The sequence below is a fragment of the Colias eurytheme genome, chromosome 21 (assembly GCF_061535395.1).
Source record: "Colias eurytheme isolate Ceu_HAF_F1 chromosome 21, ilColEury1 Martin Lab GWU primary, whole genome shotgun sequence".
Taxonomy (NCBI): domain Eukaryota; kingdom Metazoa; phylum Arthropoda; class Insecta; order Lepidoptera; family Pieridae; genus Colias; species Colias eurytheme.
Genome location: NC_143000.1, coordinates 5680046 through 5695403, shown reverse-complemented (window position 1 = coordinate 5695403; position 15358 = coordinate 5680046). Strand labels below are relative to the sequence as shown.

The 15358-nt window shown below is 32.8% G+C and overlaps 1 protein-coding gene across 2 annotated transcripts; it reads left to right on the top strand.

Moving 5' to 3' along the window:
* Nucleotides 1-674: 674 nt before the first annotated feature.
* On the top strand, nucleotides 675-12412 carry Septin1 (Septin 1). 2 transcript variants are annotated; one of them, XM_090114294.1, is made up of 11 exons: nucleotides 675-871; nucleotides 1499-1691; nucleotides 5638-5768; nucleotides 6088-6215; nucleotides 7352-7469; nucleotides 7656-7742; nucleotides 9022-9182; nucleotides 9811-9912; nucleotides 10123-10216; nucleotides 10942-11049; nucleotides 11643-12412. In XM_090114294.1, the coding sequence occupies exons 1-10, from the start codon at nucleotides 848-850 to the stop codon at nucleotides 11029-11031; spliced, it is 1128 nt and encodes a 375-aa protein (XP_089970420.1). In that variant the 5' UTR covers nucleotides 675-847; the 3' UTR covers nucleotides 11032-11049; nucleotides 11643-12412. The 2 variants fall into 2 exon arrangements, with proteins under 2 accessions (XP_089970420.1, XP_089970421.1); XM_090114295.1 differs by lacking the exon at nucleotides 675-871 and adding an exon at nucleotides 1100-1259.
* The last annotated feature ends 2946 nt before the right edge of the window (nucleotides 12413-15358 follow it).

Here is a 15358-nt window from a genome sequence, read left to right as displayed (position 1 = left end):
TGGTTCAATATCGCGTTCTAAATTAGAATTTTATAACTAAGATCATAAAGATTAAATTTGTATTTCTTTAAAAGATAGTCTCGTAAGGAATGCGGTTCATTATCGCGTTTTAAATTCAACTTTCTCTCTTAGTAGATAAAGATTAAATTTGTATATTTTCTTTCCATGATAGTCTCGTCTCTTTCTCTCTCGAAACATGACTCGATTATTTGTCTTGATCATATCGCTAAACAATACATCGACGATTATTAGAAATTGCATTTAATTAGAAATGTACGTTAAAAAATAAAAAAATATACACAAATTAAAGGTTATTCCATCTTTTTTAATATTCGACATGTTTGAATTGCTTCTGCAAGACTTGACACTCAGTGCAAAACGGCATTTTTAGCGGAGCACTCGCAGACGTCGTTTCGATGTTTTACGAATACGCAGAGTGTTTGTAATCGATTACGCAAGTAGTTTTTATGAAAGCATAAGATTTTTCGATTCGAATAATCTTATATCTCAGCAAAAGGGGAAACGCCTGCGAGTGTTATCCATTACATAATGATCTAAGCCACAATCTAAGCTATTTTCCGATCTCTTTTCCGATCGATGTTAACTACTCTAGGGTTACCATCATAGCTTTTTTATGTGTCAAATGATCAACAAAATAATAAACGTCACTGTCATTTATAAAATTCAGTTCACGATTCACAAATCACAGAATTGCAGCTTTAGCATTCTGTTGTTTGTAAGTGATTTTGCTGTGAAATTTAAAGATTCAGTTAATTATTGGGTAGATTGGAAATTAGGTTGTGTTTAATAGAAAGTAGAAAACTACTTTAAAACTAATTATATAAATATGTCGAGTGATACAGCAAAGAACGTAAGTATTTTTATTTTGTCATTTTGCGAAGCCTGTCTGTTCATATGCATACTAAGCTTTAGCTTATAACAATAAAACTTATGATTTTGTTGTATGTACTAGTGTTGAAAAATGAATGACTCAGTTAATTCTGACCGTCGCATACTTACCTACTTACGAAGCGCCATACATACATCTGCGTGCCACTAGTGAAATGGATCTCGATACAGTTAGCGGATGTGTGTCAATGTTTACGCGTACCGGCGGCATATTTATAGCATGACTGTTTTACTTATTGTCTTTAACTTTAAACCATAACACAACATTGAAATTCTTCACTAACTTCTTATTATCATATATTATAGTTGTATTGACACAGTTACCAATCACAATGGGCTTATCAGTAATGGTAATGGACTTTAAATACTTAGGAAAGTTTCCTGTTGTTAACAGGAAACTTTAACAAAGGATCATATTATTATAGTTAAATTTCAATTCATTCATTTATTATAATATGTGATTGTTATATAAATACTTATTTATATTGTATGGTCTTATTAGACATTGTGTATTATTCCTCAACACATTTTTTTAAAATTATATGTATATGTTATTTTTTTATAAATTGACCCATATGTTCTTTCACAGTTTTCAAACTTAGAAACCCCAGGATATGTTGGGTTTGCAAATTTACCCAATCAAGTGCATAGGAAGTCTGTTAAAAAAGGGTTTGAGTTCACCCTCATGGTAGTGGGAGAGAGTGGTCTGGGCAAATCCACTCTAGTAAACTCACTGTTCTTGACTGACTTGTACCCAGAAAGAGTTATTCCAGATGCAACTGGTAAGCATATATTTAAGCTTAGAATATAATTAATAAAGTGCTCTCCTTGTATGGTAGAGTAATCAAATGCATATAGGTCAAATTCATGTTAAATAAGCATTGCAGGAGTATTTTGTAGCAGCTTTACTTTCTATCTAAACATAAATCTATATTATAAGTTAAGCTGGATTTTAACACTAGTTCATATGTTAGCTGTGTTAGTAAGCACCCTATTGAGATAATGAGAGCATAATAAATATAAAAAATATACCTAATTAGTATTGTTATTTCTAAATTCCATGCATTTTCATGAGATGTATTTGTATTATGTTTCTATTACACAGTAAACTTCAAAGTAATTATCTTATGTTTGCTATTTCTGTGTTATTAGTGTAAAGATAATAGTTGAGTTGCCCTAATGGTTAGTAATGAAACTAATTATAGAATGGTGATTGAATTTGAGAATGAAGCATTGGAATCACGCGTAAAATCATACATGTTTTGCCTTAAAATAAAGCTATCTTGTAGAATACATTGTATGCTTATTTTAATTAAAAAAATAACAATTAATTAAGTTGATAGTAAGGAATTTTTAAAGACACACAATTCACTAGTTCCACTTTTATTTCGATTTTATAAAAAAAAATTCTTACTATAAAAATGCAGTTCCATCAAGAGGTAACAATACAAAGTATAAATTATATGAATGTGGTCTACACTAATATTATAAAGAGGAAAACTTTGTTTGTTTGTTTGATTGTAATGAATAGGCTCATAAACTACTGGACCGATTTTGATGAAATTTGGCACAGATAATCTTTAGACCCTGAGAAAGAACATAGGCTACCTTTTATTGCGAAATATGTACAACGGGCGAAGCTGGGACGGACCGCTAGTTGAATATAAAATTTCTAAATAACAAGTTCAAACCGGTTTAGTTGCAAAACACAATTTCACATGCTTTATTATTAAATAACTGTGTCATACCAGAATAAAACTAGTATCAGACCAATGATGTATGTATAAACAATGTTGGAATTTTAACACTTTCATTGAATAATATACATAACATTCCTTGCTTATGTAATAAACTAGATAAGTAATATAACTGGAATATTTCATGTAACAATGTTTGAAATTATATTTTATTGTTCATTTTCATTTTTTTCCAAGTATTATATATTCAGAATAACAAGATGTTACGCTTTTTTATTTTTTAGGTTTAGTAGTATAAACAACAATTCACCCTAAATGAATATGATTATTCTCTGACACAAAACATTTTTTTCAAATGTATACATTAAAAAAATGACACAAAATAAATTGTAAAGTGTATGTTATATATCGACGATGAAGTGTCAATATATGCTAACTACAAAAACTACATTTTTCAGTAGATAAAAAAAACGTTTTATTTCTTTTTCGTTACTGTTTTTAATTATTATTTTAGCTTACGTTCATTATCAAAGGATATAAGATATCATGGAATCATTTATTAAATGTAACTTCAAAGCTTTTTAAAAAAAACATGCAGATATTAGATATTGCTTGTAATTGTATTTAAACAGAAAGCCGTATTTATTAGATACAATTTATTGCCAATATACTTAGAAGAAATTGTTCTAAAGATTACAACATTTTTTTAATTTTAATATTAGGTTTTTGTATCAATACTATAGTAAAATTTTGATTTAAAATCCTGTCACTACACGTGATTATGCTCGAAGATAGTGATTTGAATATAAAACATTATTTTAATTTGTTCAACTTCATATGGACGAGATTTTCTTGCTGCTTTGGTTATAGTGGCATAATCACTCGGAACGTAAATTTCTTTGTTCTTAAGTTGGCGTTCAAGTCAGGAAATATAAGATACAGCTACGTGAACACATCATAGCACAACAGCGTCGAAGATTTACTCATCTTCACGGACGGGTCCAAGACTGAAAATGGCACGGGTGCTGGGGTCTTCTCTGAGGACCTAAACATGAACATCTCGCACCCCTTGGGACCCCGTAATACAGTCTTTCAGGCTGAATGCCTAGGACTTCTACTTGCAGCTTAAGCCATAATCAAAAGGAATGTAACAACTTTTCGATTCGGATCCTATCGGATAGCAAAGCAGCACTCATGGCAATCAAAAGCCATGAAATCACTTCAGGGTTAATTCTAAAGTGGCACCTAGCCCTAACTAGGGTATGTGATCTGGGAAAGTACCTAGTACTACAATGAATAAAAGGACACAGTAACTCACGAGGAAACGATGCTGCTGACATATTAGCCAGAAGGGCATCTCAAACACCGGTCATGGGACCTTTTCCCATTATACCGCTACCTGCAAGCTGGATCCGGCTGATGATTACCCAGCTCACTTGCACTGCACAAAAATAAGAATGTTCAAGCAGATCTGACTGCAAGCAAGCCAGAGAAGCCCTACCAAACATTGACTCTAGACTTGCACGTCGGATTCTCAACCTACGCAGAGTGCAACTACGTGTAATAACAGGGACCCTCACAGGGCACGGCCCCTTCAACAAACATCTCTTTAATTTAGGGATCACAGACAGTCCGCTATGCAGAGCATGCATGGCGTCCGAGGAAACGGCAGCCCACGTCATCATGGAATGTACGGGGGTTGCGGAGTACAGGGCAAGACACCTGGGGTCTCCCGGGTCCCTCCCTGAAGCCTTCGGCAGCCCTCACAAGCTGCTTGGCTTCATGTGCTCGGGTGGTTTCAGTTTTAGCTGGTTTCCTCCACCTCCATCTCTCACGCAAAATAGGCGATTTTGGTAAGAGCATCCGTCAGAAAATATAATAATAGGCAGCTGTTGGCTAACACAATGCTTTTCCAGGTAATTAATTACAAACGAAACAAAAGTGCTAGACGTCAGGTCAGCAGCTGTTTCGTCATACCAGTAACATGTACAATGCTTAGTAATTTAATTGACTCTACGAACAATTTGTTGGTATCTTTACGCTCATAATGCGATGGTAGTTTTGGAAAAGCATCTAAAAAATCGTCAAGAATGGCAATTTTTCGATGGTTTGTTGAGTTTGATGGAGAAGCACGTATTAGGATACTTTCTTCTTGGTTTGAAAGCATGCCAAACTCACCACTTTTAACCCAGGAATAAACTATAAATGAGCCCAAGGAAAGCGTGCTTAAAAACAGAGCGGACGCGTCAGGGTGTAGTTAGAATATATTGCCAGCAAAAATGACGCAACTTTTGTTATAAGGTATTGCTACACTTTAATATTTGCTCAAATTGACTGTTTACAGAGAAATGACCTTTATGGGCCTATGTATTACCCTATTTTAAGTACGAAAATGCTATAAAACGAAAATCGCTAAAATGTTAGTTAGGAGGTATTGATACTTCATCGTCGATATTAGAGCTCTAAGTTATCTCTATAGACTATACCATCCTGTTAATAATAATAAGGGATTTTTATCACATACTGTTAAAACTTTATTTCTGTCATGTTCACACACAACAGCTGTTGCAATTTATTGATACTAGTTGTGCCATGCTGTTTCACCTACTTATGAACTTGGCTAAAAAAGCAAGTATTTCTACACTTTATGTGTTATTTTGGTACATAAGCTACATCCAACTACCAAGTATCATCAAAATCCGTTGAAATGTTTTTGACTGAAAAAGTAGCCTGTAGCAAACATATATCTATACATTTTTACAAACTTGCGTTTATAATATACTAGCTTACTGATTTGCCCGCTTTGTCTAAAACCTAATAAATTATATACTAAGACCGTCCTCTTGAATCACTCTATGTATTAAAAAACCGCATCATATCCGTTGCATAGTTTTTAAAGATTTAAGCATACAAAGGGACATAGAGACAGAAAAAGCGACTTTGTTTTATTCTATGTAGTATTTAGTGAAGCAGAAGAAAAGGCTTGATAAAAAGAATATTCATACATGATCTTCTTATTTTCTGTTATCAGAAAAGTTAAACCAGACCGTGAAGCTAGATGCATCTACAGTTGAGATTGAAGAGAGGGGTGTTAAGTTGCGATTGACTGTCGTTGATACTCCTGGCTATGGAGATGCTATTGACAATACTGACTGTTTTAAGGTATGTTTTTAAAGATAAAAGACGAGACTAGTTGTTGTATAAGTGGATGATATATTATCTTATTTGTAAGTTCTTTTCTGGAACAAATTTTACAAAAAATATTTTTTGTGTTTACAATATGGTACACTGTATTTCGCATTTAAATTTCTCAATTCATATTCGCAATGGAACCAAGCCAAAAAGAAAACACTTTTTTATATAATCTCGAAGTGCGTTTAATTACGACCAATTATATCAATTGCCTTATGTCGAGTTAAATTGAAATGCATGAATGAGCGGCTGATATTCGCTATTAATGTTGCTTATGTAAATTTTGCAGTCAATTATACAATACATTGACGAGCAATTTGAGAGATTCCTGCGTGACGAGAGCGGCCTCAACCGGCGGAACATTGTCGACAATCGGATTCACTGCTGCTTTTACTTTATATCTCCGTTTGGACATGGGTAATGATTATGTATAACTAGCTGTGCTCCGCGGTTTTAAACGCAGTGTCCCGGTCCAGTAGTTCCCGAGATTAGCGCGTTCAAACAAACAAACAAACTCTTCAGCTTTATAATATTAAGTAAGTATACATATTGAGTTTTTTTTTTATTTTTTTGTTGGGAAGGAAAAAATAACAATTGTTTAAGCAGTATGTGTCTTTATAACTAAACTAATAAAATGCAATTTCATGATTAAAGTCATTGCCTTGAATTTTTTATTAATATGAATTGAATTAATAATATTATATAAAACACGTAACTAATTATTCTGTTATTCTCAAGTTCGTGTAAAATAATTACTTATATGTTTAACATATTTGATCACGAGGTATAAAAATTAATTAAGTATTAAAAATGTTGTGTGGTTTTATGAAACCACGGTAAAAGTGAAACTGTTCGAACGGTTCCGAACACTGCTTTGTGTAGCGCATGTCGCGTGACGGTCGGCTGCCGAGTAGGTATACCTACTCGGCAGCCGCGATACACGCGACATGCGCTACACAGACCAAGAAGTTTGAGACGATGTAATAAAAGTTTCACTTTAAAAATGAATAATATTTGCGATACTCGATTCAAAAAAATGTGTTATAAAATTATACACAAACTTGTATTTACGTAAAATATAGTTATAAAAGCAAACATAATCAACATCATCAGTTCACACTTGATTCGTATATGCTTAATGAAATGAATTCCAGCTTCTAGGTCACGGTCATAGCATTGCATTTGTAATTGCTCTAATGCACTTATAAAACATAATCATAATTATGATAGATTCGTGTCGGCATTCGCGTAATGACTTGTGTTATAAATTAAGAGAGAAAAAAATTGCTTGTTCAAAATTCTTTACTTAATTAAAAATATTATGATCTAAATACATACTTTTTTAATATTTAGTGTAGTGTGGTATTTTCGAAAACCATAAGGCCACGCTTTTATATTATTAGACATAGATAACTTTAAATAATAATAATTTTGATTGTTTAATCCAAATTATATTTATAGGAAGTATTACTCTAAAATAAATATGATAAGGTGACACATATCTTACTATTATTCATTGTTTAATGTTTGTATATTTTTATTGTTTATTTTAGTTTGAAGCCGCTGGATATTGAATTCATGAAACAATTGCATAATAAAGTAAACATTGTGCCTGTCATCGCTAAAGCTGATTGTCTCACCAAGAAAGAGGTGCAAAGGCTTAAGTCAAGGGTAAGAAGAGAAAACAAATTATTTGTTTTTAAATTCGTCTCTAATTCTATTCTACCTTGATGAAAATTTATTTTTATTTTTAAAGCCATAATATGTCGAAATAATTTGGAAAAATAATGTCATTTACAATTTATAATACTTTTAAACAATAATTCCTCTGTCTTAATAATGTTACTCTTGTTATAGGTTATGGAAGAAATAGAGAGAGAAGGTATCAAAATATACCCACTACCAGACTGTGACAGTGACGAAGATGAGGATTATAAAGAACAGGTGAGTTCTATTTATTATTATAAATTTTAATAAAGTCTTGTTTTTAATATACACGAATCGTAAATTCTGATAGGAATGGAATAAATATATACGGAAGCAACATTATGCGAGAGCGGGGGCACACGATGCGTTGCGTCGGCGGTGCTGCGCCGGAGCGGTGTCGCTGCGTCGTCTTACATAGAAATATCTGTGGCATGTCACACGATGCGCTCCGGCGCCGCACCGGACTTGTAACCACCAAGACGAGGCGGGGAGGGGTGAATGCGGTGCGACGTCGGAGCGGCACCGCTCAGTTGTTTTGCGTCACAAAGAAGGACACACGCTCGCTCGTTTCGATTTTTTTTTTCTAAGTATTTTTGTTTATTGTGATTGATTTCTACGTCGATTTCGGCGGTGGCGTAATAGTAGCGCCAACAACAGATGTCTTTTACGATCCATTTTCATTAACAGACTGTCCAACTCTGCTACGACGCCGCTGCGACATAACAACGTTACGGCGCCGCACCGCTCGTGTGCCCACTGACAGGGTGAAATCTTTGCGTTGCGGCGCCGCAACGCATCGTGTGCCCCCGCTCTTAGAGTAGATATAAATGTGTAAAGGTGACTTTCACTGCAAATCTCTTCTCAAAATTTTAATCCAGGTCGTAAGTCTTAAAGTCAGGGCTCACAAAAATCACATTAAATAAAATAAATAAAAATAAAATAAAATATGCCTTTATTACTGCAAAAACATTACAAACTACTACAAAAATCTTATACTACTACATGCCGTTGACATTATACCTTTTTTATTCCTATATTATATTGTATATTATTTTAAACGTTTTTAAACTATTTCTCTATTATATTATTACATTATCTATTAATCTATATAATCGGCAACCTTGGTTCTTCTATAGCAGCTTGTCTTCCGACAAAGGCCTCCTCTAAGGATTTCCATTTCGCTCTATTTTTAGCTATTCTCAACCATTCCGAGCCAGCTATCTCACAAAAATCACATTATTTTTTTGCAAATAACTCATTATCTATGGGTTTTACGCTTATAAAAAAAAATTGGTTGTTTGTAAAATAGGTTTACGATCGAGATGTTTACGTAATAACGTCTTATTGGTGGCAGCGCTCGAGATGAGACGGGAGATCGGTCCGTCTCTCTCTCGTTATACCTGCGATCGCCCTCGTAAGGTTTTGGTGTGACACAAGTTTCTGAACATGTCACCCGACTAAAACGATTTTAAAAACGTTATCACGTTAAAATATTTAAAATGTATATTGGCTACAGGTCCGTCAGCTAAAAGCGGCGGTCCCGTTTGCGGTGTGCGGCGCGGGCCAGCAGCTGGAGGTGCGCGGGCGGCGCGTGCGCGGCCGGCTCTACCCCTGGGGCGTGGTCGAGGTCGAGAACCCGGAACACTGCGACTTCATCAAGCTGAGGACTATGCTCATGTATGTGTGTTGTTTTATACTCTTTTCTGAACTAACACGTCTTCTATCTCTAATCACCAGGTTACCCATTCATTACGCCAAACCCTGTATTGAATTACGGGCAGTCGAATTTAATCTACTCTCTCGGTTTATTTTATTAAGCTATTGCATAGCTTCTATCGCGGGCGTTGAGCGCGGGGAAAGGAATCCAGAAATTTAGTAACGAAAAACCTCACGCTCCCCACTTACATAGCATGCAATAGCTTTACGGCGGCAGTCCCCGAGTGCCACACGTCTTTTTTTATATTTAAAATGAATACACATATCAGATGAACATACAGGTTTAAAGGACAAGGGGACACCCCACGCCATCTATTGAGATGATTAGTGTTGTTTAAAATGTATGTTAAATCTGATTCAAATGCTGACAAATGTACCAATTTTTAAAGAATAGAAAAATTGATCTAGATGCGGGATTCAAACCCGCGTCTTTCGCCTTGATTGCTCCCTTTCCTCTCCCGTGATCCCGCTAGAGCAATCGGGATTGTAATAAATTATTTTTTCTATTGTTTATAAATTCCTCGTTTATGAATCATTTGAATGCTATAAAATTACATAATATCACATATATAATTATTGTAATTTGCAGCACTCACATGCAAGACTTGCAAGAGGTGACCCAAGAGGTGCACTACGAGAACTATCGTTCCGAGAGGCTCGCTAGAAACGGACAAGTGCCGAAACGACACACGTGAGTTATTTATAACGTTAAAATAATCTAAAATTCACATGTAAATTTACTTACCTTTACCCTTTTTTCATATAAAAACTTATGTAAATATTTGTGTTATGAACATTTACGGCATTTTTTTTTGTAAATACTATATATGACTATATTTTCCTGTATTTACTTTTCTTTTTTTTGCAAAGAGATAATAATATTTTGGAAACATTATTGTAGATCCACGGAGAGCGGCCTGAGTGAGGATTCTAACGGCCTTGCAAATGGCAACAATGAAGATTCGTCTGAACGTGAGAAAGTTCTTCGCGAAAAGGTAATATTATAGATTTATTTGAACTCGTTTTTTCCCTTAGGATTATTTTAAAACACTTGAAAAATCTCAACTGTTGAAAATATGTCAAATGATGTTTAATAAACAGCAAAAGCTTCCTAGACCAGACTCTCAGTGGAGTTTCGTTTGCAAAAATAGCGGACCTAAATTGAATCGTAAACAATGGACTATTGTTAATTATTTAAAATAATAATTTAAAAAATATATTCATGAGTTTTCAATCTATAGTGGTTTAAAGTTAACTCAAAAATGGAGCATTTTCGTAAATTTTCTAAAAAATCTTAGAGAAAGTGTAAGAAATGTTATACTATGCTATATATTCCTGATCTACTCAATAAGCTCTTTTATTTGATACCCCACATGGCATGTTTTGGAAATTTTTATTTTTTTCTTTGTATGCCATATTTAATTACCGGGTTGGGGGAAGGGGGACCACAAAACTGGTTGGCAACATCTGTCTATAGGATGTCTGGGATCTATACAATATATATCAGAAGTCAGATTTAGGTCCGCTATTTTTGCAAACGAACATCTCCTTGGAGCCTGCTCTATCCAGTAAACTTCCAGTGACATTAAACACAAACTTTTTCTATTACCACATTTTATAAGAAGCTTATCTCCAATAGTCTTCCTACTAAAGCACAACATAAAGAATATCGTGATTACTTATACTTTTTTTCATATATTTATTTATATTGATATCCCAGGAGGCTGAACTGCGTCGCATGCAAGAGATGCTGGAGCAGATGCAGCGGCAGATGCAGCTGCAGGCCGCCGCCAACACCACGTCCGCATAGTGCTTGCTGCACGCACAGGTAGCATATACATTATCTATACTCTATAGTACTAACTAATATTTTGGTGGGTTATGAAGGTAATGAGAAAAATATTACTTCTAAGTTTTTAGAAACATGTAGCGTGATGAATTATTTTTCTGTATTTTGACGATTCAAAAGCGCTTGCTTCTAAACGAAGTCTAGTTAAAGAAATAAATGTTTATTTTTTTGTATTATTTACTTTTATAGCATTCAAAAGCTTTATAAATCATAAAATTTTTGAAAATTATAAAATAAACTAGCGGTCCGCCCCGGCTTCGCCCGTGGTACATGTTTTCTCTACATAAGAACCATCCTCGTACTTCAAGGAATATAATAAAAAAAGAATTATCGAAATCGGTTCAGCCGTTCTCGAGTTATGCGCTTACCAACACATTTTGCGATTCATTTTTATATATATAAGAGAAGAAGAAGAAGAAGAAGATTGATCACGAGACCGAATTCGAACCCGCGTGTTTCGCCGTATCATAGCAACGCCTGACTTTTCGACCACCCGTGATGCCACCACAGTAATTTACCTAATTTAATTATAATTTTAATTGTGTTTATTATAACAAATGATTTATTGACAGTTGGATAACAACACGGCGGTCCAACTGCTTGATTCGTGTGACGTCGTCAATTCAATACTACGCGCCATCCCCTACTGCGTAACTTCCAATTAGAGATTCATATTCTATACAAATAATAATTGTTCTAAACACTTCGATATCTAAGATACGAATAACATATATGTTATACAATAGGTTCCTGATAGAAACATTTATGCACACTTGTGTTATCTCCGTATTCATTAATGTATTATTTTATATATTTTAATTATAAATATATTATAAAACGACAATGCATAGTATGATCTTATAATCTATATTTAGTTTTAGTTATGATAATGGAGAATTATTTTATTCTACCTAGTTTTAAGGGCACGCAATTTGTTTTATAATGCAATGTTTGTCGAGTGTTAAAATTAAGAACTTGGAATATGTCATTAATTCCTAAAATTGAGACTTTTCGATCATAGAAATAATGTTAGATAGAGAATATAGTTGAGGATTGGTAAATTTTTACTGCTGTCATGTGTATAAAACCTAATACATACAATATTATAGTGATAATAGTAACAGTTTCATTAATATTGATGCGTAGCCAATAGTGATATAGAAATACAAACCACATTTAAAAATATTGTAGGTTTAGAATTTTTATAATTTAGGGTACATAATGGCAGTAATAATTTACCTTGCTCTTTGATTTACCAGAAACTAGCAGATAATTAGCACAATGGCTAATCGCATAATAAAATGAATGTGACTCGCTTTTCGCAATGATCGAACTAGTATTAAATAATATGTCTAGATCTGTAATATCTTTGAATATGTGAAGTAACTACCACTTGAAATTATTCCAATTTAATTAAGTATTTTTTCTCATTTTTTGTGCCATCTGTTCTGAAACTTATCAGTATCATGACATTATTATATTATAGTTTATATGTTACTTATAAAAATTATTCGAATTCCAAGTATTATTTTGATTTTTTTTGTGTTCGTCTTTGAAATAATTCGTTTTGTATTAATGAATAGAAGAAATGCTAAGTCTGAAATTAATTACGTGTATTCTGAATTCAATAGAATTTTAGTAAGTGTTATAATAGTACTTAAAGTGTAAAGAAATTATTGAAATATAAAATATGGTATTGTCTGATATTTCATTTGATATCCATAGTGTCATATTCTGTATAATACAGTATAATACTTATAACTGTAAGTTTTTACTTGGTGCATTTATCATAACTAGATGTATTTTAAAAAATCTCAAATTTTCCAATATTAATCAGTATCCTCACTATAATATTATGTTAAGATTTCAGAGTTTCTTATTTAGTGTATCTGCTTAAAAATCTGTAAAAAGTTAGTGACATGAGGCATAAAAAAATTGTTATTTGTTTTTAAGCAAAAAATCAAATGGTAAAAATAGAATGACTGCCATGTTCCTACGAATACAAATGTTAATTTTTTATTGCCTATTTGCACTTTTAACATCGAAAACAGTCTGTAATTCCATTCCTATTGATTGATCTCCGCTTCGTGACAAATATGTATAAACAATGTGCAGTGTGCACACATAAATTCTCAAAAAAAGCATAATTAACTTTGATGTTTTAAATCAGTTGATAATGCAACTTGGTGTAACATAAAGAACGACTTAATTGAGTGGCTTATTTTGAAAATTGGACGATTTGTTGTCAGTAGAAAAGTTACGCTAGATTTTTGGAGTGATAGAAATTCTTAGATTTAATTGGTGCCAAAGTTGTGACTGGAATAATGAATAGCAACGAATGTAATGTCTCATATTATAATAATATTATGTTCGCAATTATCCAATAACTATTAAAATTATATACCGACATGTAATTATTGAATAGCATACAAATTATGTAATCTTATTTTTTATAATAAAATATAATGGAAATACTCGTATTTTTTATTTTTTATATACTTAATTCATGTGTTTATACATACTTATCGAAATAATACATATTGATAAGATGTTGAAATCAATTTAAGTCCAGCAAAATCTTTACTTTTCATTTCTTACTACACCTATGAATAAGTTTTGTGAAAAAACACGTAAAATATTTCGAAGTCAGTTTATTTGAATACAACATCAAGGGACACGTGGAACATACTTAATATACATTAAACACTGTAGAAGAATGCACAAATTATAGAAACTTATCAGTACCAATGAATGTTCAGATCGCGTCGTGGCATTTCGTCATTGCCACAACGTGTTCTAAATTAGAGCCAAAACACGAATTTCACGTGTTATATTACTGTGATCACAACACGAAATAAGCTATTTTACAGAAAACGCTCATTGAGCGTAAGTTATTATATTCCTGTTCTGACTCTTAAATTCTTTGTTTGGCTTTTAGTAAACGTATTCTCTCTAATTTTTGTTCTTCCCCGTATTGCACGCCTCATAAGCGAAGCGTTGAGGTGGGTACTACTGTCACTTCGCGCAAAACATCTGATTTTTCAAACTTAAAATGTCTTTATGTATAATACATTGCACTTGTAAGATAATACATACACACACATTTTAAGAAAAAACACTATTTTTAACATTCATGATATTTTTGATGTCATTTTTGTTATTTAAACTAGTTAAAAAACAGTTTAAAAAAGTTCTGTCTTGGACGTCCGTGTGTCTGTATGTGCGGAGGATTTTCTTGTTAACACGATAGCGACCGAAATACTTTACTAATCGAGTCTTTTTTTTTCTCTTACGCTTGAGTATGCTCAGGAATAGAACCCTTTCATTTTTCAGGGTCTGATTCGATGTGGTTTAATTGTTATTAAATAAACAAAAATAATAATTAATAAATAATTATTAAAAAAAAATTATGAGGCGTGCACTTTTGGATTTTCCAAATTATTGTCGTCACTCGTTACAATTTACTCATAATAAAACATACGTACATGTCAAGAAAAAAAAATACACCAATAACTATGCTTGATTATATATTTCAGCATTTAATTTAAAAAAAAAAGGTATAGAAAAGTAAAATCCTTTAATTGGATGGTTTCTTGGATCCTTATGCCCAACTCCCAAGCTTAAAATATCTTCATTAAATCATTAAATAACATTTAAACACGTTTTGTTGCATTATTTATATCATAAGAAGACTCCTTAATGTGCTCGGATCTGGAAAGCAAATCATTCTCCATAACAAATTGTAACAAGGCTGAGAGCGTTTATATAGTTTTAGTGCTATAATTTTTGTATTCATATCCCATTCGCAAGTATTCGATTTTATTTTAAATTTCTTTAACTTATTCTTTAGAACTGAACCGGTTGAAATTTTAAGGGCATGTAATTTTTCTTTCAGTTCGCAGATAATTGTTCGAAGTTGTTTAATTTTGTTTGATTGTTTTTTGCATTTGATGTATAAACTTCTGTTATATTCAGAAGGAAGTTTACTTGGTTCTTCTTTATCTGTTTCTCGATATATTGAATATACATTTTCTGAATCATTTGACTTCTCATATTTAATCATAGCTTATTCATAGAAACATAACATAATATGTATTTAACAAGTTACCTTTTTAACTTTCTATCCCCGGAAATCCATACTAATACAATTATAAATGCGAAAGTAACTCGGTCTGTCTGTCTGTTATTCGATCACGCCTAAACTACTGAACCAATTTGCACAAAATTTGGTATGGAGATATTTTGATACCCGAGAAAGGACATAGGCTACCTTTTATTGGAAAATATG